The sequence below is a fragment of the Cucurbita pepo genome, chromosome 19, assembly GCF_057944985.1.
Source record: "Cucurbita pepo subsp. pepo isolate OVF chromosome 19, ASM5794498v1, whole genome shotgun sequence".
Taxonomy (NCBI): Eukaryota; Viridiplantae; Streptophyta; class Magnoliopsida; order Cucurbitales; family Cucurbitaceae; genus Cucurbita; species Cucurbita pepo.
Window position 1 is genome coordinate 9,274,834 of NC_141816.1, and position 21,305 is coordinate 9,296,138.

The 21,305-nt window shown below is 35.9% G+C and overlaps 2 protein-coding genes across 2 annotated transcripts; both read right to left on the bottom strand.

Annotated features, from left to right (window-relative positions):
• Nucleotides 1-286: 286 nt before the first annotated feature.
• LOC111781328 (phosphatidylinositol 4-kinase beta 1) lies at nt 287-13,413 on the bottom strand. Its single transcript, XM_023661859.2, has 16 exons — nt 11,328-13,413; nt 10,808-10,999; nt 10,670-10,718; nt 9,242-9,374; nt 8,617-9,106; nt 7,847-7,927; nt 7,645-7,764; nt 6,397-6,466; nt 5,433-5,530; nt 5,246-5,350; nt 4,621-4,674; nt 3,060-3,203; nt 2,863-2,916; nt 2,684-2,758; nt 1,219-1,302; nt 287-1,140 (listed from the first exon to the last, which is right to left on the bottom strand). The coding sequence occupies exons 1-16, from the start codon at nt 12,753-12,755 to the stop codon at nt 1,039-1,041; spliced, it is 3,279 nt and encodes a 1,092-aa protein (XP_023517627.2). The 5' UTR covers nt 12,756-13,413; the 3' UTR covers nt 287-1,038.
• Nucleotides 13,414-14,878: 1,465 nt separating this feature from the next.
• LOC111782022 (O-fucosyltransferase family protein) lies at nt 14,879-21,230 on the bottom strand. Its single transcript, XM_023662784.2, has 11 exons — nt 20,809-21,230; nt 19,848-19,926; nt 19,297-19,364; nt 18,500-18,588; nt 18,234-18,411; nt 17,624-17,752; nt 17,176-17,312; nt 16,867-17,080; nt 16,582-16,766; nt 15,565-15,660; nt 14,879-15,391 (listed from the first exon to the last, which is right to left on the bottom strand). Exons 1-11 carry the CDS (start codon nt 21,031-21,033, stop codon nt 15,265-15,267), a joined length of 1,527 nt encoding a protein of 508 aa, XP_023518552.2. The 5' UTR covers nt 21,034-21,230; the 3' UTR covers nt 14,879-15,264.
• Nucleotides 21,231-21,305: the final 75 nt, after the last annotated feature.

Below are 21,305 nucleotides of genomic sequence, written 5' to 3' on the forward strand. Positions count from 1 at the left end.
GGAGCTAAAGCAAGGATCAGAAAGCATTTAGTAACATGAAAAACCTGCACAATAAATAAGTGAAGTGTAAAAGTTATTCTCCACCTTAAGTCTTTGCCTTCTACGAAAGTTCATATTTTGCCTCTGATCAAAGCTGATGGGACAGTCGAAATTCAAGAATTTAAGCTGATAATCCGCTTGCATAGATCGCTAACAATAGAATATCAACGAACACGAATCCTGTCAAATATTTCACATTTTCTATGATCATTTCTAGCTAATTTATAAATATAAATAACAGCAGAGATCAAGGCCACTGAAACTCATCATATTAGAGAATTTTCCAGCGTGAGAAACTGGAATCAATTTGCACAAGAAACAGATACTGATGCACAGAACAAATTGTTTCTATCAAACCTTTTTTAGTACAACAAGTGTAGAGAGGATCAGACGAGTTGGAAAGCACACGATCAAAACATCTCAAAAGTGTACACTAGATAAAATAAACCTTTATATAATACGAGAGATTGTCGTTCATTCACCAAGATGTGCTGACACTAATGCCTAGTTGCTTCACATTAGGTACCCCGATGTGTAGTTGCAATCACGATATCATTAAGCCCAGGCGGTACAGGCAGCAACGGCAAGTTGGGTCTGTCTTCTCCATAGAAACTGGAATTATTATATACAGGGTATGCTTTTTGGTATGGGAGGGGAAGGCTGAATCTGCCATCCCAGCAAGCAGCCAAGTTATCCACTAAATCAAATGAGAAAATTGAAATGAATACTGCTCCAGCCGTTGATCAGCCAGCAGTACTTTCTATCGGCTTATAAAATCACCGATTCACACCGCTCGTGCAGAAAAAACGGGCCATGCAGCAATAGCAAGGAATTTACTTGGACATTCAGGGAAACTTTGAAGCTATGCTACCCCAACAGAAACAAACTAGCCTCAAACAGCTAGTTGGTTAGAGATGCAATCTCAATCAAAATGGTTCACTAGGTTGGCAGTCTCAAATGGTAAAACAAAGAAACCAGAACCACCGTGGAAATCTAACCTCATAATATTCCATTCAAGACTTTCTGATAATAATCATACTGCCGGGTTCGCCATGCATCTAAGCTGCTGCTGATAAGTGAAAGCACTAAAGAGACACATTGCTGCGAGAGAGAAAATTTCAGTTACCAACCTATCAATGCAACATCCAGTACAAGCATGAAAATGAAATAAAATAGGACCTCTTCAGTCAAACTGAGGTGAAATCGTTTTCTAAGGTTCTGAATTGTTCGTGGGCCACCTTTAAAGCATGGAAATCCAGAGTCCTGATTCCAATATGGAGAAATCAAATGTGTAAACAAAGAAGTGTCACGATGGAAGCATCGAGTCTCAGAAAAAAAAAAAAAAAAAAAGTGTTAACAAAGAATCAAGAAAGAAAACATTCTTATACTCCTACCCTCTTGTCGACATTGTCTGTTAGAATAATGAAATCTATGGGGGCATATCAATATGCTCTGCCCCATTACTTGAAGATTTTAAATGGTGGTCATAAGATCCCATCTTGATTTTCTTATATGGATAAGAACTAGCACCCTTGTGCTTCACTGGTTCAAAGCATTCGTTCATTTTTGGGGCGTTTATATTAGTTCAGTTTTCCATTTTCTTCTTTTTTTTTTACTCCATTGTGGGATTTGTATCTCTAGAGCATTAATCTCTTACCATTTATTCAATGAAACGTTCCATTTTCTTGTCAAGAGAAAAAGAAACTATCAATTCTTCAGAGTCATCAGCTTCATTTGAGGGCCTATTGTTTGATAATATTCTAATCCCGGTTTCTTATTTCTTGGTCCAAATTCTTAAAGAAATAAAGGGCAGTCAACCATATGGTCTTCAGATTTGCATCGACCATGATAGTAAATACTGACAAACTCATACTCAACCATATAAAGACCAAGCTTCCAGAATCTGATTAGAAAACACAAAATAAAGATATTCTCAAGTATCTTTTAAAAAAATTTACAAGAAAACCTAAAAAGTAATAACTTAGGTGTGCTTGATAACTATTGGCTTTTGGTTTTTTGAAATCAAGCCGACAAATCCTATCCCATCCATGAATTTTTTTGTCTACTTTTTACATATAGTCTCAAAAATCAAACCAAGTCTTAAAAATAAAAAATTAGTTCTCAAAAACCTATTTTTGTTTTTGGAATTAAGGTATCAAATGTTTACTTAAGAAAGACCAAGTTCAATGATGAGAAAACAAACTTAATTTTCAAACACCAAAGGGTTATTCAAATGGGTACTTAAAAAACAGCTCCAGTAACCACGCCTCATCAGAGAAGAGGGAACATAAAATTATAGTTATCTAATGCATTGATGTTTTTTTTAATAAAAAAGAGACTACAAGAAGCAAAAGAATGGATCTCAAGTGCATACCTCTTCTATTTCAATAAATATGAAACAAGAAAGAAAAACTAATCAAAATGAAGATAAGAAAAGAAAATTTTAAAATATTATCTAATGTGACCACAAGAAGAATAGAATTCTGATCATCTGGACTTCCTCCACAGCATAGAAGAACACATCAGATTTTACAATTCAATGACTTAACAAGAAATAAGTATTTAGCTGAAGCTTCAGTTCAGTGTAGGGATTAATATTGGGCATAAGTGAAAAAAAAAAAAAAAAAAAAAAAAAAAACTCTACCTGCAACATCTCAACCAGAAGAATAACACGTTCAGCATGCTTACGGCATGTAAGAAATCCTTGAATGCATAAAACCTGATTTCAAGGCAGAAGCAGCAATAAAATTAGCCCACCTTATGCATGATGGGAAGATATGACGAGTATCAACGTCAAGAGAGAAAAGGAAGGTCTATGATTACTTTAAAATAATCAAAAAACTCGCTTGGAACTCCTTCAGCATCCGAATCCATGACCTAGCAACAGTATTCCAATTATTTGACAATTAACAAACAAAAATGGGAATAATCATAAGATGTCAAATCATCAAAAAGAAGAAAAATAGAAAGATGCGATATAGGTTGTCAGCCAAGTATGTCTCATATAATACTGAACACACCTCTAGAAGCTCCCGAGTTAATTTGAAAGGAGCACTCTCAAAATTTACTCCGCCAGGTGAGTTAGAGAGCATGAAACCGAAGTCAATATGTATTATATGACCCTCCTCATCCAATAACAAATTTCCATTGTGTCGATCTTTCACCTAGGAACCAGTAGGAAAAATGAATCAGAAGACTCAACAAAAATTTATTAATCTTTTTTTTTTTTATGCGAAACAGAAATAAGGTCATTGATTGGGAACAACATCATGTGGAGGTGGGCAAAATTTTTTTTCTTAATATGAAAAGGCTAGCAAAAGCTCGAAAGCAAAGAGAACATGTTGGGTTAACACAACCAAATACTCAAGAATATAACATGGGAGACCTATAACCCTAGTTGTTTACAATGACAAGAAGAATATTGCCAAGATGCCCAGTAGTAAAAGTCCACAAAAAAAAAAAAAAAAAAAAAAAAAAAAATCAAATTCTAGGCTTAGGTTGCAATTTAAAATCTGAAGCAGGATTCTAGGAACAAACAATGACCTGATGGAAACCAAACTGAAAGAAAATATACTTCAGAAAAGATATAAATAAATAAGAAGCAATCTTCAACATGCAAAGGACAGAAATGACAAACTTTTCGAGGAATAGAAAAAAAGTTATTGTATGTGGTAGGAACTAAAATGATATCTCCTTTCAGATGGATGAATTGGCAACAGCTCCTTCAATCAATAAAATGAGGTGCTATAAGCCATTGTTAACAAATATACTCGAAGAAGGCATCTGTATCAACTTAATGCACAAACTTAATTTTCTAGCATGAAATTCTTAACAACAGTTAGGAGGCAAATGATCTAGTTTTAAGAACCAAAAAAAAAAAAAAAAAGGAGGTTCTGTAGCTAAACAAACAATGCAGAAGATAATATCAACAAATGTTTAATTACTACAATAAATGCAGTAATAATGTTTCACCCTTTTGCAATTATAGTTTGAAAACTCTTAGATCCAATTGGAAAAGTTTTTTAACATCATTGGATGGGGCTTTTATCCCTCTTTCTTTTTCTTTTTTTTTTTCCCTGTAAAATTTCATATCATCAATGAAATTGTTTCCTATCCCTACCCCCACCCAAAAAAAAGACCTTATTTCTTTGATTTTTGGAAAATCTAAATCAATAAACTCTCTCAAAGCTTTTGAAAATGAAATGCAAGCACAAACATGCACATAGTTCTTGTTTGTTATCTGCAGAGAAAACAGTGGGAAAACAATAGAAGAGGACAGAATAAATCACGTGCTTAAAAATAATTTCATCTGCAACTCTATTTATTTCTCCCTCATCCCTCAATGCAGTCGTTCTTGTCAGTTGATACAACCAACAATTAAAAGTCATGGAAGCATGAAAGCTAATCAAGTCTCTAGCTAATAATGAAACAATTGAAATTATAATATATGGAAAGACAAACAATATTTGAGTCGTTCCCTTTTTAACAAGCACTAATTCTTTTCAAATGTTTGGGGTGGTTCAGGAAAATACTGAATCTGTAAATTTAGAAAATCTTACAATATGTTAAAACGTAACATACCTGCAGAAGGTAGCAGACGAGGGAATATCCAGCCATACTTTCCACAAAATTTCTCTGTTCAGATTTCAAAGGAGAATGGTATAATCACAACAGCAGTGTAAAATAAGAAGGGAATATCAGATACGCTGAGTCATTATCAATCAAATATTTATACATTATTTTGAACTTCGAAAAACGTTGGCTAACAGAGTTTGGATAAAATGCAACAAGAAAACATCCCCCTGCGCTGGTGGCAGTATTATATCAGATATTTGTTAACAGTTTTAGCAGTAAATGGGAAAACGTCAAAAAAGAGGGAATGCTTTCACTAGCAAAAATAGTAGAAACAACAATGATAGTGGGCAAGTTTAACGAAGGAAAACTTAATTAAGAAGAAGGAAAACTAGAAGTCTAGAAGAGATAGCCCCAGAAATGATCCTCTATACTCCAGAGAATTTAAAATTTCAAACAATTGGAAAGAAGGGGAAACCTAGAAGTTTAGAAAAGACAGCTTTCCAGGGAATATTTAATGTACAATATCAAGAAACTGCAATTAAATTAAATATATATATATATATATATATATATATATATATATATATATAAAAAAAAAAAAAAAAAAAAAAAAAAGAGAAGAGAAAAGTACCTGGGCAAGTTTAAAACTTGGAGAGTTTTCTTCATATTTAGCAACAAAGAAGTCGCGCAAACTAGTGATGCCAGGATATCTACTTTTGATAGAATGAAGTGAAGCCTGAAGAGAAATAGTGGTGATCTGCATTGGTTTTCATTTATTTTCCATTATTAATAAAATTAAAAACAGAGTATAAGATTACCGTATCTGGAATTGTTTCAATAAGAGCTGTGTAAGAAGACGTAACTAAGACTTCATAGGGTCGTAACCAGAGAGGAAGACCAGCTTCTTGAAATATATCTGGCGTCACAAGCGATATGAATAACAAAGATGTAAAAAAAACAAGTCAATACACAATAATGCTCAAGAAATTTGATGTATAACTATTAATTTTCTTTTGGCTGAGACTTGTGAGTAGAGGAATTGGCTTCTTCCACACTTTTAGGACATGATGGAGAAGGAGCTTGATAATGCCCTTTTGGTAATAGGTTTCAGACTTTACATTCTTTGGCAAGTAGCGTTCTTTCCTATTTTGTACCACCTATGCTCGATAAAGATAGTACAATTTTTAGGGGAGCTAAGAAATTCTAGAAGGTCTGAAATGAAGGTTTACAATGGGGCACATTTCAATGCATCTCTCTAGATGTTCTTTACTCAGTGCTTTGTACATTATCCTCTTTTTCCGATTCTTAACAATTAAGGCAGTCTCTTGGGCTTATGTTTTATTATTTTCTTTTGTTTTTTTCCCTCTTCCGGATGGTTCCTTTGTCTAGGTCATTCTTTTCTAGGTTTTTCATTTATACCTGGAAGATAGATTGATTCAATGGGAGGAGTAAAAAGAAATTAAAATATTAAAAAAAGATGGAGCAACTCCCTATCCATTTTAATTCATTGGTATCATATTAAGTTGCCCAATACTTCCCCTTCTTAAGATTTTTATAACTTCACAAAACAAAGGAAATAAAACCAAGCAATTAACAAATTAATAAAACTAAAATGAACTATCGACCTAAAACTTAAGTGACTAAATTAAAATACTTATCCTATCAATTCCCTGCATTGATCTTCTTTCTACATCAAAGTTCAGCAATAGGAATGTCTCATCCCCTTGGCCCTTTAGCCAAGAGATTGAATAATGAACATGAAACCCTGAAAACTGGTCATACCATAAAAGTGTGAGATAAGTTGGACAGCAAGATGCTCCTGTCTGCAATCATCTCCACTCTTCACAATGACCTACGAAGAGGAAAAGAGAAAATAAACAACGGCTAACCTGACAATCCATACACTAAATGAAGTTACAGAAAAATAGAGAACCATCACAGCATTGCTGTGTTTAGTTACATATTTAAATGTCATCAAGTTGAAAGAAGTCGATAATGATAGTTAATACTCATGATGTACGACAATATATGTAAAAAAAAAAGTGCATTATGTAGCAAATTATGCTAAAAATTTCCAAATCGGTTGCATTCACACTACGATAGTTATTTTACATTATTTCTTCACCATTGCATCAAGATTTATTTCGGGCTATTTGGAAATCAAAAAGACCAAAGAGAATCATCGTTCTTCTATGGATTTTAATAAATGGCAGCCTAAATACTTCAGAAGTCCTACAAAGGAAGCTTCCCTTTTTTTTTGTTCATATGGCTTCGGTTTGCCCCCTTTGCCGTGAGAATGGGGATTGTTTATCTAACTTATTTTTTGGTTGCAGTTACTCATTGAAGTGTTGGTTCAAGCTTCTCTCTACTTTCAAAGTTTAATGGGTATTCATTTTCAATTCGAAGGAATAATATTCAGCACCTTCTTTGTAGGTTTCATTAGCCTCATTGAGGGGTTTCATTGGTCTCTAAGCCACATTTTCTATGGATAAAGGCAATTAAAGCTCTTCTATAAGAAATATGGATAGAAAGGAATATCAGGATATTCGAGGATAAGCATCTTCCTTGGTTCGATCATTTTGATTCTGCTCATCTGAGAGCTTCTAAAGGTGTTCTCATTTGTCTCAGAAGTTGTGCAATACCTTGCCTTACAGATGAAACACTATAGCCCGAAGTAAGTTAAAAAAAAATGTTGTCTCGATCTGAGACAATGCTTGGTATCCTCTCATATTAGCATTATTTCCAAAGAAAGATCTTGGTACTTTAGCGGCTCCAAATAAATGCTTTAAAGATATGAAGTGGCCATTACTAGAGAGTACCTATCCACTATTCGAGATCGTGTGCCCTTGGGATGTTGAAAATTCTTCTATCAAGTCCATGCCTATATCTACCACGGGCATCAATTTTAATAGTATCAAGATTACGATGATTTAAATACGACCAAAGAAAATTCTCACCAAAGAAAATACAGACATAGAGAAAATAAGTGCTGAATAGAAAAAGAACGGAGAAAACCTAAACAGAACTTACAGAACGCAAGTCCCAACCAGATAACTTTCCAAATTTTGAAGCTTTATGTATCCTTTCTTTCTTAACTGACCAAAGTTCTCCAGATAAGGCATCACTTGCCTCGGGTATGCTGCCATTTTCCTATTTTAAAAAGAGATCTTTAACCTCTGAACTACCAAAATTGCATGATAGAGAAAAACATAAACATTTTTTCAGTCTTCACCCTTGGCTGTGCATCCGTTGAATCCTGACCAGCCCCTTTTAGGGGAAGTCCAGGAGGTGCCTCCCCTTTTGCTGCTGCAGCCTGCCAAAAGCAGCAGCAACATGATTGAAGGTATAACAATTTAAGGGTATCACAAACAAATAATGCAAGGAAAAAGTCGTCTAATGTCATCCTACAAAAATTTAAAATGAGCCATCACACTGAAATTGATGCAGAAAGAAAAGAAGAAAATAAAATGTTCAGTTACTTAAACTGCAGATTAGAAATTAAGATGGTGAAAAACATTTGATCCAACATGGTTGTGAGCATAAGGATTTTCGTGGCCTCGTTCATACTCTTGGGAGGTTGCCAATAGCCATCTTGAGGTGCTCAATCGAAGGGAAACGAAAAGGAAGATATAAAAAAAGTGGTATACACTAGGACTAATGAAAGGATTAGGCAAAGTAGAGTGCATGGTTCCGAGTAGGGTCTATGGTTCCGGCTTCTTTCTCCCTCCACTGTGTTTCCCAGCAAGGGTTTTGTGATTGCTTTAAAAGTTTACCAAGTGCCCCTAGAGGTAGGACGAGGTAGGACCTCTACCATCTACTACATACGCATGCAAAACTGAGGAGGAAATTCGTTGGATGACAAAAATACACACAAGTAAAATAATTCTAAAGAAAGTTAGCATCTGGGATGTTATCACCAAGCTCTAAGCAACTGGTGATAGTGATGATGATGATGATTGGTGTCCGCAAGTGTAAATGCTATTTGCAAATGCAACACCTCACCTTTACTTCTTCTATAGCTACTGTACTTGGGACCCGGCGGTGTTCCCTCCTACGTGGTGCTCCTTGTACTTCAATGTCTTGCATTCTAGTTCCAGGATCGGCAGTGAGCACAACTCTCACCCACTCCAAGTCACTGCTCGGAGCTGCTCCTGAACCATGAGCAACATCTACTGCACCTTGTTGACTACACACAGTTTCATCAGGGTCTGAACCAGTTATCTCGGTGATCTTTGACTCATTCTGCACTTGCTTCTCCACAGAAAGTTTCAAACTTACAAATTTCACTTTTGCCTCTGACTTATGTGACATTGCTTGATCAATTGCTAGAGCAGTAGAACTGGACATTCGATCAGTACTATTCCGGTACGCCTCCTGAGTTGTCCACAATGGATAAGCCCAAGGAGGTGGCTTTGGTAGGAGTGCATCTCCATTTGCTAAAGGAATCCCTCCTCTAGATAACTTTTGAGCATTGGAGGCGTCCTTTATGTTGCTAAAAGAAGTTGATAAATAAGTTAATTTAAAGAGATAAAGAAGTCAAAGTCTTGAATATCAATATTAATATGATGGCTGGGTTGACAATTATGACTTAGTTGCCATCAAAGTAAATAAGCCTGCTGGAACTTACTTTGGAACTTCACTTTTCACTACTTCAACACATATTAAGTAAGGTGCTTTTTCCCTAGAGTTGAGAAGCACAGCTTCATCTTCAGGAATATGGACAACACGATACATCCCTCTTCCCATAGGAAAGGAAACCCCTGTAAATACAAACAGTAACTGAATAATCAAAAAACGCAACTTCCAGAACAAATTCCTTGAAGTATCATAGCGTTGCACATCTACTAGAACACGTAGAGAAATCACCCATCCATATGCAAGTGAAAATGTGAAATCGTATAAAATGAAGGAAAGGAAGCAAGACATCTTTCTTCAACACTAAGCGAGGAGGCAACAGAAAGGAGACCCAATTACCACCAACTCCTAGCTTTTCTTTTGTAGAAAACTCCTTTTACTTGTTAGACAGCAGCTTCAAAGTTCTCTCATTATTATGAAGTAGAGAAAGCACAAAAAGCATATGCAATTGATATCCAAGATGAAGCTGAGGATTGTGGAACGTCCGAAAAAAGAAAAAGAAAAAAGAACTAAGGAACAAAAGGCTTTACATTGAACTTAAGAATGTTCTACTGTTTCTTTCCATCAAAGAAACCAAAAGAGAGCTCCAGTGGCGTTTTTCCAAATAACTTTTGAGTTTCCTTAATCCAATGGCTTTAAGGGATAGCTCAATCCCCCTTTTTGTAATGAGCCTTTTTGATCAATATAGTCTCTCATTTCTTATGTTACAAAAAATAATAAATAAATAACATTTGATTTTCCTTATTCACCAGCCAAATAGCCTAGGGTCAACATCAATTTTCTCTAATGGAAAACCAAACATTCATTAAGAAATAGAAGTTCATCACACAACTTTATGGTTTTCAAGCAAACCATGGAGCACACCACCCCAGGAACTCTCGACCCTCCAAAGATCTCTAAAATTTCTCTAAAATTTCTCCAATTTCTCTCAACTAAATATTCCACATAATATCCAATAATAAATAAATAAATAAAACCACTTCATAGAACCCTTCTCTTATTCCCGAAAGACATATAAAGTGCTGTTATCTCTAATACAGCACCAATTCAAACTTTCAGGACAGAAAAGACCAACTAGAGCAAGCAAATAGACAATTACAAACTTGCATAAAAACTCATTTTCATCTGTGTATGTGAAAGAACTACAACAGCACAAATGTTTGCAAATTGCGACACGGATCCACACCTAGGACATAAATTTATGCATAGTTTTGAAAGATCTCAAGCAGGGATAACTAATAACCTTTTGAACTGCATTTTGGAAATTGAATAGCAAATTGAGACCAAAAAGAATTGCATTATTTTCTATGGACACTTCAGACCATTTTGAATATATTAGCATTATATGCTACATGTTGCACTAAGAAACAAAATGCTTCTAAATCAGCATCATATAGATACCTTACAAATAATATCATACCTCCATTACTTTGAGCCTCAGCTACTTTTAAATTTATTTCTGCAAGAGACTTTAAACAATGTACAAACTATTTCAGTGAGGAACTCAAGAAAAAATATAAGAACATAAGAGTTTAACTGGCAGAAAATTATAAACAACCTCCCTAAGTGCACTTTTGCGGTCTTCAATTGGAAATACATCCACTAATCCATATGAGGTCTCACATAAAGAGTGAACGAATTCCAACGACTCATGATAAGCTCCTTTTCGGAATTGAGAAGCAGTACTATTTGAAAGTGGAGGCTTCACACTTGACTTCTCATTTTGCTGCTTTGGAGACCCCGGATGCTTCTAGAAAGTTATGAGCATATAGTTCAGACAAGGGTGCCAAAAAGTTGTAGCAGAGAGTCGAGCAACTGAAGCAGTCTAAACTGTAGGGTGTTCAAATATTGCATTATTCTGTCCCCTTTTAATGCTCTATGTTAAGGGAATGTTGAGGAAATTTAGGGCAGCATTTTTTTTCTTTTGAATTCCTCTTGGTTTTATTAGCCTAAGTTCCTCCACAATTACTTTTTCTGTTCTATTGCCAATTTGGAGACTCTTTTTGAAACTCCCAGGTGAAAAATGGACATAAGTTTTTCATTCTGGAAAAGGAATTAGAGGCCAATAGTAAACGTACCTCATTGTGCTTCTTCAATCCAAAAAGCTCTGAGTCTTCAATGGAACGATCACGATCTCGAAACAACTTGCGAAAAAAATTTTCCGTACCTCGACTACTTTCAGGCAGGCTATCTATGTTATTATTGTCATTTAATTCAATACTTTTTACCTCCTCAGGATGCACACGAAACAGTCTACGGAACAATGAGAAATCAGAAGGCTCATCTTCCTCCCCGTTCCCGTTGGCATCTTCAACCTTATCGGTTATATCATTTTTGTCCTCAAATTTATCCCTAAAAAGTTTGCGAAAAAATCCTTCCTTCTCATCATCTTCCCTGGATTTAGAACATTTTTCTTCAGAGTTTGTATCATCTTCATTTCTGTTATTCCCATCTCGCTTATCTTCAAACTTATCCTTGAAAATCTTTCGAAAAAAGCCGTCCTTTTCATCTATCTCCCCAGACTTGGAAGGTATTTTATCCCCAGAGTCATTCTTGTTATCGTGAAACAATCTCTTGAAAAAGCCCTCTGAGCTTGAAGTCGCATCCTCATCTTCTCCTCTACTGTCCCTCAGAAACCTCTTGAAAAAACTCTCTTTTTCAGAGTCATTGTCATCTTTTTCTGATGACTTCCGGAAGAGAAGAGTATCCCGAATCTTAGAACCTGAGTCATCACCATTTCTACTGTCCCTTAAAAGCCTCTTGAAAAATCCATCCTTTTCATTTTCATCACCATCTTTTTCTGCCGATTTCCTAAACGAAAATGCATCTCTAACTTTTGGGCTTGGGATAAATTTCTTAAAAATATTGTTTTCATCAGGCGATAATTGACCAGCATCTTCTTGCCAATTGTTCCCTGATGAAGGTGAGAATGACATGGACCTTCGGTCAGGCGGAGAAGACACAAGGGATAATAACTGCTGTTTTGATGATAATAGTCTGTTCAAAACCTGGTTCTTGCTTCCAGGGCTCATCGATTCTCCTTGAGGTCGGACAAGAGGCGACCATTCACCCATCAAGATGGATGCAATCTGACACTTCTCCTGAATCCTACTTATCCCATCAGTATCATCCGAGTCATCAAGCTCAGCAGCTAAAAACCAATGCACCTTCAAAGCTATATTAAGAGACTTCGAACACATATCAATTACAAATTTATCCAATGAAGGACTAGGCTTATGCACCATCAAGTAGCATATCTGAAACAAATAACTCTCCAAACCTGATATAGGCAGTGTATACATTCTATTACAGAGATAATCACGGACCCCCGAGTGCTCGTGCTTGTAGAGATAGCTAACAGCAATCCACTCACAGAAGAAAGCCGAATCAAAGAACCGAATAAGCCAACCACTTTCGCCATTCTCGCTTGCCGTTGTGGCCCTGGAGGCGATCTCTCGAGGTGACTCATAAGAGTCACCACGAGCGAGTCCCAGAAACCTCACCATTCTCACTCGATCATCATAAACCCAAATAAAAACTCACACAGAACCAGCAACCCCAAAATCCTCTCAAAATTCAGATCACCGCTACAACCAAACTATTCATCCATCACAAATCCTACTCAAACCTCCACAAACAACCCAAATTCCTAAAACCAGCTACTGACTTCAGACCCCGCAATCACTAAATTCCAACGCCCTCACTGAATCACATTCAACAATCAGAATCCCAAGTCCCAATTTCTTTCTTAAAGAAATCGACAGGGAATCGATTCCTTCAGCCCCCTCGAACCAAAAATCAACAGCAACACCAAACTCAGAAAGCAAGTAAGTAGACAACAGAGAATCAATCAGAAGGGGGAGAGAAAGAGGGATGTGAATAGAAAACCGCACACCTTGAGCAGGAACTGAAATCAAATTGCTTCCGAAACAGAAATTGGCGAATGGCACGAAGAAAAAACTCAGGTTGATCGTGTGGATCTTAGAATCCTGCGGTGAAATTGAGCAGCAGCGTGAGGGTAAAGTGGCGGAGACGCGGTGGTGTTGGGTAGTAGTGCAGAGAAGGTGGTGAAGGTGGTGGTGGTGGTGGTCGTCGTCGAAGCTGTTGGAGAGAGAAAGAAAGGTCGAAGGTGAGAGACAGAGAGAGACAGGATGTAAGTAACAATTAAATTTCAATTTTTAATTCATTTTATAATTTAAATCTTCATTCTTAATTACGGATTTAATTATATGGTTTGAGAAAGTTGAAATTTCGTTACAACAGTTTTATGGTTATTATATTTTATTTATATTATGAAACTCATAATTTTTATTATAGATTATTTATGCAATTTTTCTCCAATAATAAATATTGTAATATTTAATAACGAAATTATTTTTATTATTATTGTAAAGACTAAATCTTGAATCAAATTTTATAATTTAACTAAAATTAATTATTTTGATTTTGAACTTTTTTTTTTATTATTATTATTTTATTCTTGGATCCAAAGCTTCCATTTCCATGCGTTTAATTATTATTAAAAAGGAATAAATCATATCAAATTCTTATAATTCATTTTCTTTTTAACTTTTCTTTTAGGTCAAATTACGAATTTTATCCTTTCGGACTTTCGTGGTTATACATTCTTTTTAATTTATGAATTTGAATTATTACAAATGTGCATTTTTAATTTAAATAGTTTTTTTTTTCTTAATTTTGAAATCTAAGAATAAGTAAAAATTCGGACCTTTATTTATTTATTTTTTTTTTTGTTGGAATTGATATAAAATATGTTTATTGTATAATTCAAACTAGTTTAAGACGACATGTTAGAAAGGCTTTATTGTATAATTCCAACTAGTTTAAGACGACATGTTAGAAAGGCTATATCGGAGAAGCTAAGTAATGACATATTCTTCTTTTTAAAGTAGTGTGAGAATAACTTTTTAAATTGTGTTGCTTTTGTACCCTTTTTTTCCTTTCGGTTATGCTTGAAAAGGAAAAATGTTCACGAACATATAAGGAGCTCGATTAGAATGTTATGCTTGAGAAGGAAAAATGTTCACGAACACATAAGGAGCTCGATTAGAAATAGAGAACCAAAGTAAATATAGTTCAACAGTGATAAACATATACTTCCACTAATACGAGATTAGAAAGTCTCTTCCCAAGTTGAGCTAGCTCCTGTTTCTTTTCACTTCAACGATGTAGGCAGGGAAGACCAGGCAATCCGTACCTATGAATCATTCGTCAGGAAGCAGTATAGAAGGAAACATTCAATCAAGTTCAGTCGCTGATTCTCCAGCTTACCTAGCTTACCTAGTTCAAGAGTTCAATTTGGAAAAGCCAAAAGATTCGGTTCTGACTTCGTGGAGCTGGTGCTACTTTTTCTTTTTACGGATCTGCTTCGGCTGCTTCCTCCATACCCATACTTTCTTTAAACACTTTACCAATCTTTCCTCCTCCTTCTTTCTTTTTCCTTTCCCATGTTTGAGGATCGAACTTTCACTTCGAAGTTAATAAACAGATCGGTCCTAGTGTTCAAATACATTTCACAACATCACAATTTGAGCCTAACTTTGAGCCAATCAGCAACTTTAAAGGATCAGTAAAACAAAATATGAGTAGAAATGGCACAAGATGAAAGTATTGTAAATATCAGCTATAAATTATGAATAACTGGAGAGGACATATATTAAACCGATAAAATTACAAAAGAAAGGTTCTTGGCTGCTAGTTAAGGCGTATCTTCTGGCACATAACAATGTAAACAACGGCTGTAAATTATGAAAAAATGGAGAGGGCAGAAGAAAAATAGTGAAATCAGGCACAACTTCCGGAGCTTGCTTGATTTCTGAGATAGCTGGCAAACATTCTCAAGTTAGCGACCCAGATGATCTGAGAACAGAATACCGACTACAAAAAGCAGCACGTCTCAATGACTTAGGACTTTCTAATGAACTTGGTCACTTGAAAGTGGGTTCAAGAACGCGAAGAAGTAACCGTAGAGCTGTGCTGCATCTTTAGGTGATTTCAGAGTTGTTGTTTAGATTTACATATACACTCGTATGGGTTTTCGAAGAATGATTCTTCGGTCCTGAATCGTGCTCGACCCTTTATTCCAGGTTGTGGACCTCTCCTTTTTCTTGGACCTCCTTGTCTGTGAGAATTTTGATTGTAAATTACATGTTCTTTTGCTGTTTAACAGCCAGGTAAATAAAAATGTCTCAATCATTTTAGACTTTGGCGCCTGCCTTTATTTTGAAAGATGTGAAAATAGCTTTTGTGAAGACAACTAAGTAGGGAAGTTATACAAGTTGAAACCAACTTTACCTGTTCTTATGCATCCTACGCACATGATCTGACAGCGAGGATCCTTCTCTTAGCTGTCCCTTTTCCAGCTTATCAAAAATGTCAACAAGTCCTTTTCTGCAAATGATAAAGACTGTGAATAGATAGTGGAATAGGGAGGGAAAACAAATCAGTCCTAAGAAGCTTCTATCAGATAAGACAGCTATCAACAACATCTATCATGAACACTGGATATTTAAAATCATTTCAATTGTGCTAAAAAATGTACCCAGTATATATATATAGATAGATATTGCTATCCCAGGAATGTTGTATATTCCAAGTAGCAGATTGGTTCATGACGAAAATCTTCTCCCCTAAAAGTCACACTAGGTGAGTCTGGCTTGAAGTTAAAACTGTCATCATAAAACTTCCACTCGAACGAGAGTTCGTTTGATCGAGTATTTTCTCTTCTCACGTTATTGGACTTATTGCTTAAGTATTCGGAGAAGAGGCAATACAGCTGCGCTATAATTGGTAGACTAACACTCAACCACCTTTTTACGACAACGCTCAATTCTCAACCATCTGATACTGTAACTTCACCTCAATCAGTCTTAGGCTTTAGTTTTTTCCCCCTTTTTCGACATTTACAAGCGTCTAGGCCATCTTCTACGCATCCCAGCTATTCTGATGTCTCTACTAGATTAGGTTGGCAAGGTAACACGTTGGATATTAAATTCTAGGCAGATGACCATCATGACTAAACCCATTCCCTCCTATCATTTGGGATGTTCATTGCAAGCAGATCCTTCAAATAGTTTTAAGAACATATGAAGCCCTGAAAGAAAGTCTTGTTTATGTTTTAAACCTTGGAAGTTGCTTGCAATTTAAGAAAAAGGATTAAAAACAGTCACAGTTTCCATGGAACTAAATCATGTATAATGAAGTGTGAAGGTATGGGAGTAATCATTTTGCAGGCATAACTACGCCTAAACCAGTCACAATATACTCTAGAGGAAACTTCTCTGGGCCTGGCAGCTTTAAGCTAATTATTACCTATCTGGAGTGATCGTTTTGCGGTGCCCTAGGTATCGACGGTGGCCCTCAACTGCTCTTGCCATGTTCCCTGAGTATGTTGGAACAAAAACATCACTCTCAATTGAAATAATATAATCAAGTGCAGCACTCTGCGAAGCATGATTGATGAATGGCTTCAATTCTTCCTCTGTTGCAAGTGTTTCCTGTTAGGAGACCACAATTAGCTACAACTGCACCAAATTTGTGGGTTGACATAATAATACCACTTCTTATCGAGGATATAAAAATTTATGGTAGACTAACTTTGGTAACAATGTTAGGAAACCGAGAAGAAAGCTCAGAAAGTCGAGTATCGCCACCATAGATCTCCCCAGCTGCAATGTAGATTAATGTTGATGGAGGATACCCAAGAGCTTGCAGGAATATTCCCACTTCCTTCGGAGTCAGAGGACAAAGGCCCTCTATTCTTTGTTGCGTTGAGTTTATATTTTTGATCTTCCAATGTGGTGTTTTCTCCCTAGAAAAAAATAACAACATTGAGCAATATAAGAAGGACGAAGACTGAAAGAACTCCACATACTTTATTTTTAGAGCATTCCTACATAATTTCACCTCATTATTTCTAGCTCTTCGGCTTCAAGATGAGTCAAACCATAAGTGCAACCCGTGAAGGATAGCATGTCTTTCTCATATCTCAAATGAAGGGCAATATATCTTCCTCCACGCAATCGAAGCCGCTCGGCCAGCTTCTGTGGTGTCACCGTGATGCATGCTCAGTACCTAATTTAGCAGGAAGCCCCATAGGAGACCTCTTAAACTTATAGATACTGGAATAAAAGTTAATTTGACGTTCATTATCACTCCACTGTCAGATGAATTTCTCATACAATTCTAGATGAGCTTTCCAGAGTAATGTTATTTTGATGCATTTATGAAAACTAAACCAATTCAAGAATTCAAATATCTCCAACATGTTCGATGCTTGAACACTGGATATAGGCATTAAATTATTAGTGAAGCAGGTGCTAACATATATTTTAAAACCAGCAACAATCCAGACCTTCCCAAAGTTCTCAATTGGTGGAGCAAAATGAAGGGCTTCATACATTGCACGACATCTGAGTCTCTGAATATCCAAGGGTAGATCATTATTTGCCAATCGAGAATCAGATTTTGCGACATGAATGACCTACAGAAGTATACTCGATAAGACAGCTGCATATTCTTCCTAGAAATTATTAACAGTCCAAGTAGAGGGACAATCAGAAATCAAACAAATGAAACCTTTTCCGTTGAAAATAGGAAGTAAATAATTTAACAAGAGTACATGCACACGCACGCGCGCACACACACATACATACATGCAGGACTACAATTGTAGTTCAAATTAGATGTTACAACCAGTCAAGCTATCATAAAGATTATACAGAGCTTCAGAATGATACTACAGATTAAGTTCTGTCTAGAGGAAAGGAGCTCCTTGGATAACATTCACGCTTTTTTTTCTTTAGTGGTTGGACCTCTTTTTCACCACTGCATCTAAACTAAGGATGGTAACTAACATTAGAAAAAATGGAGGAATCCACTTAAAACAGGTTACTAAAGAACCAGAAGATTCCACGTTTGAACTTCAAACTCATATATACAAGATCTTCAAACAGTCAAAATACCTGATAATCTTTCCATAACCGCGTCATCTCTTCATAGTAACCAAAGCCAGCCCATGAAGTGAAATGCTTACGAGCATGAGGAATAGACTCCAATTCCTTGGGGAGCTCCTTGACTATCTTAATATCACTTTGTAAGGTTTTGATAAAGTGATGTTCGTTGAAAATATCTGAAAATGTACTGTAAAATGACTTAGAGGGGTTAAATTAAAAACGCAATCAACAACCAACTGATCGACAAATTGGCATGAAAACATATATCTAAGTACCTTGTATCATGCCAAAATGAACGTTTATCCAATTGAGGGATAACCAAGGTTCCATTCATAATGTGTGCCACAGCCACCATGTCAGAAATCTATTCATAAGAAAAAAATAAATTAAAAAGTTATCCAAATTTGCATGTCATGATTTATTTCTTAGACAGTAGACAAACCAAAGTACGCGGTCTTACGTGAAAGTAATAAAAATTTCACTAGGGATGGTGCTTTGAGGGCAGGGTAGTGATATTCCCCTAATTATTAGTATATATAGCAGATAAAGAGTAAAGGGGGACCAAGCAGGTTGATATAATCGATAAGTATGGGCACCATTGTAACTAATTTAGCTAGCAGGCAGGAAGAGGAATGAACCGAGTAAGTATATATGGTAACTGAAGTAATAGGGAGAGGTAATGATAGGTCATGGAAGGATATTTGGGACCAAGTTTTTCTTTTGTTTATTCTCTTTGGAGCTCCTTTTTTTGTAATTCTACTGTAACAATATGTTGGTTAGGCAGGCATTCTTTTCATTATTGAGGCTCTCCTGTGTGCTACTACTAGTCTTGACAAAAGTTGGTTTAATCATTTATAAAAAAGGTAAAAAATGAAGAATATAAATGCTAAGAGTTGCTACAGCTAAACCAATGTATAATCTGAACACAAGTACACGTAATAAGAATTAACTTCATTGTTTAGCATCAAAATGTTTGTAATCAACTAAGTTTTACACATAAAACTAGATGGCACTACATCCTTGGGAATATTTTATCAATTTCCTATCATAAGTAACAAAGTCAGCAACTTACACCAGCTCGCATTTGATTTAATCCCCCATTACTTCTCACTGTGATGTAACGATCCGAGGTTTGGGCAGCTGGAACAGTAACCAGAAATTAGAATAGAAGGGTTTTTTTCTTGGTGTTCGTGTGCACCAATTAAGTTTCATCAAGTGGACAGGAAACATAAAAATGACGATGGCTTAGTGGTTTGTGTGGGGGCATGCACTATGAGTTTTCATCGAGTGATATAAAAAATAACCAAAAGCTAAGAACTATAAAGGTTATCAAAGTTACTGCAAGTTCGCACACACGATTATTAGTGAAATTAACATGGACTATGAATGTAATACTTTGCATAATGTTAAAGTAAATCAACACAAAAATCCATAAGATAATTTTTTGAACAAGAAACAATTCAGTGATAATCCCTTCACTTGTTTCCTATGAAAAAAAAAGAAATCTACTAGATAATCAAAATCTTAAATCTCTTTCTTTAAACTTCAACAACAAATGAGAACACGACCACTATTTGAACATGCTTGCTATCCAAAACTGAAGGAAGCAAGGGACAAAGTTACCTTCATATCTTGAGGTAGGCTTGACACAGGGATGGAACCCGTGACTCAATGGAGCATCCCATAGGTGATCAACTGATTTCTTCATAAGGGAGAAAAATTAATTTAGTTACTACCCTTTTGCATTAGAAGATACTTTCATCTTCATTAAATTTTGAAAAAAAAAAGGGAGCTAGCTGGAGTGCAATTACTACATTATTGAAGCTGTAGGAAACAATTTAGCAGTAGGCTCGGTGCTTTAAGCTAGAGTATTTGTTATTCACCCTTTGAATGATATTGAATCTTGGAAGATTACTTCTTCAGTCCCCATCTTTAAGGTTCTATTTAATGAACGAAAAATTTACATTACCTCACGGTTGCTCTTATTTAATCCTCTTCTTCAATCTAGCTAATTAGCTCGCAGAATCTATATATTACATGGAATTACAAATTAAATTTTATAACAGAATAAAGTAAGCAAAAGAGGTGTAATAGACATTCATTTAACTTCGCACTAACTCTTTCGAATCCTTTATTTTGTTAACCAGTTCATCTTGTTTTCCAAATGGAACATTCCTTTCCCTCCTCCTCCTCATCCTCCTCCTTTTCTCGACATAGGTACATTTCCCTTAATCTATAAATGGTGTAATAAAAATTGAAACAAACGTATGACGACAAACAGACAGAATAAAGAGCCTAGGATGGTTTTCACGGCCAGTCGGAAAAGGTTGCAGCCCATGCAGCCAAATTAATCCGCGGTTATCAGACTTCATTAAAACACTTCTCATAATCGTGTGCATGTAGTTTAAATCCAAATTACCAGATCCCAGGCAGCAGCCATCTCGAAAATAAAAGGTTCATCATGAAAATGTAGCGACGGAAGCAAAAACTAAACTAATTCTGGCATCAAATCAAAATATCAAACAATAATCATTACACTATAACAACAAATTACAACGAAAATTAGACGAAGAAAACACCCTACCTGCTCAGATTTGGCATGAGAATGAGACGGAAATTCCTCTGGCTCTGGAAACAGCGGCTTCTGTTCATCTTCCAGTACATTTCTGGCGCAGAAGAAGAAGAAGACAAAGATCGAAGATGCAAAAATGAAAATCAAACAGAGGGAAAACGCAAAAGGGGATGATTTTCGTAGAAGAAATCTGGAATTCGATGAGGCCCTATGTTGGGGAAAGCTTCGATTCACCATTTCAACTACAGATCTCAATCGTTCTGCAACAATTTTTGGCGTGTGGAGGAATTTGGCGCAAAGAATTAGCTCGATCCTACTGAAAAAGATTCCCGAGTCAGCTTAAGATAATAAATACGAGCCATTGCGCTCGATGCTAACCTCCGAAATAGGTTCCAAAGTGAATTGTCGGAAGTGGAAAATGTGTTCAATATATCAGAGGAAACTAAATTTTGATTTCTCAATTTAGAGTTTAAATAATAATTAATAAAAAAAAAAATTATTTAATATTT

Bases quoted from the DNA above. Each gene is read 5' to 3' on its own strand.
- LOC111781328 (XM_023661859.2), bottom strand. From the start codon at position 12,755: ATGGTGAGGTTTCTGGGACTCGCTCGTGGTGACTCTTATGAGTCACCT. The intron at 9,375-10,669 runs GTATGATATTAT...TTGTATTTACAG, and splicing joins TGAGGCTCAAAGTAATGGAG to GGGTTTCCTTTCCTATGGGA. The intron at 3,204-4,620 runs GTATGTTACGTT...ACTGGTTCCTAG, and splicing joins TCGTCTGCTACCTTCTGCAG to GTGAAAGATCGACACAATGG.
- LOC111782022 (XM_023662784.2), bottom strand. From the start codon at position 21,033: ATGGTGAATCGAAGCTTTCCCCAACATAGGGCCTCATCGAATTCCAGA. The intron at 19,365-19,847 runs GTAACTTTGTCC...TTACTGTTCCAG, and splicing joins GCCTACCTCAAGATATGAAG to CTGCCCAAACCTCGGATCGT. The intron at 17,081-17,175 runs GTGAAATTATGT...ATTTTTTTCTAG, and splicing joins GAAGAGCTAGAAATAATGAG to GGAGAAAACACCACATTGGA.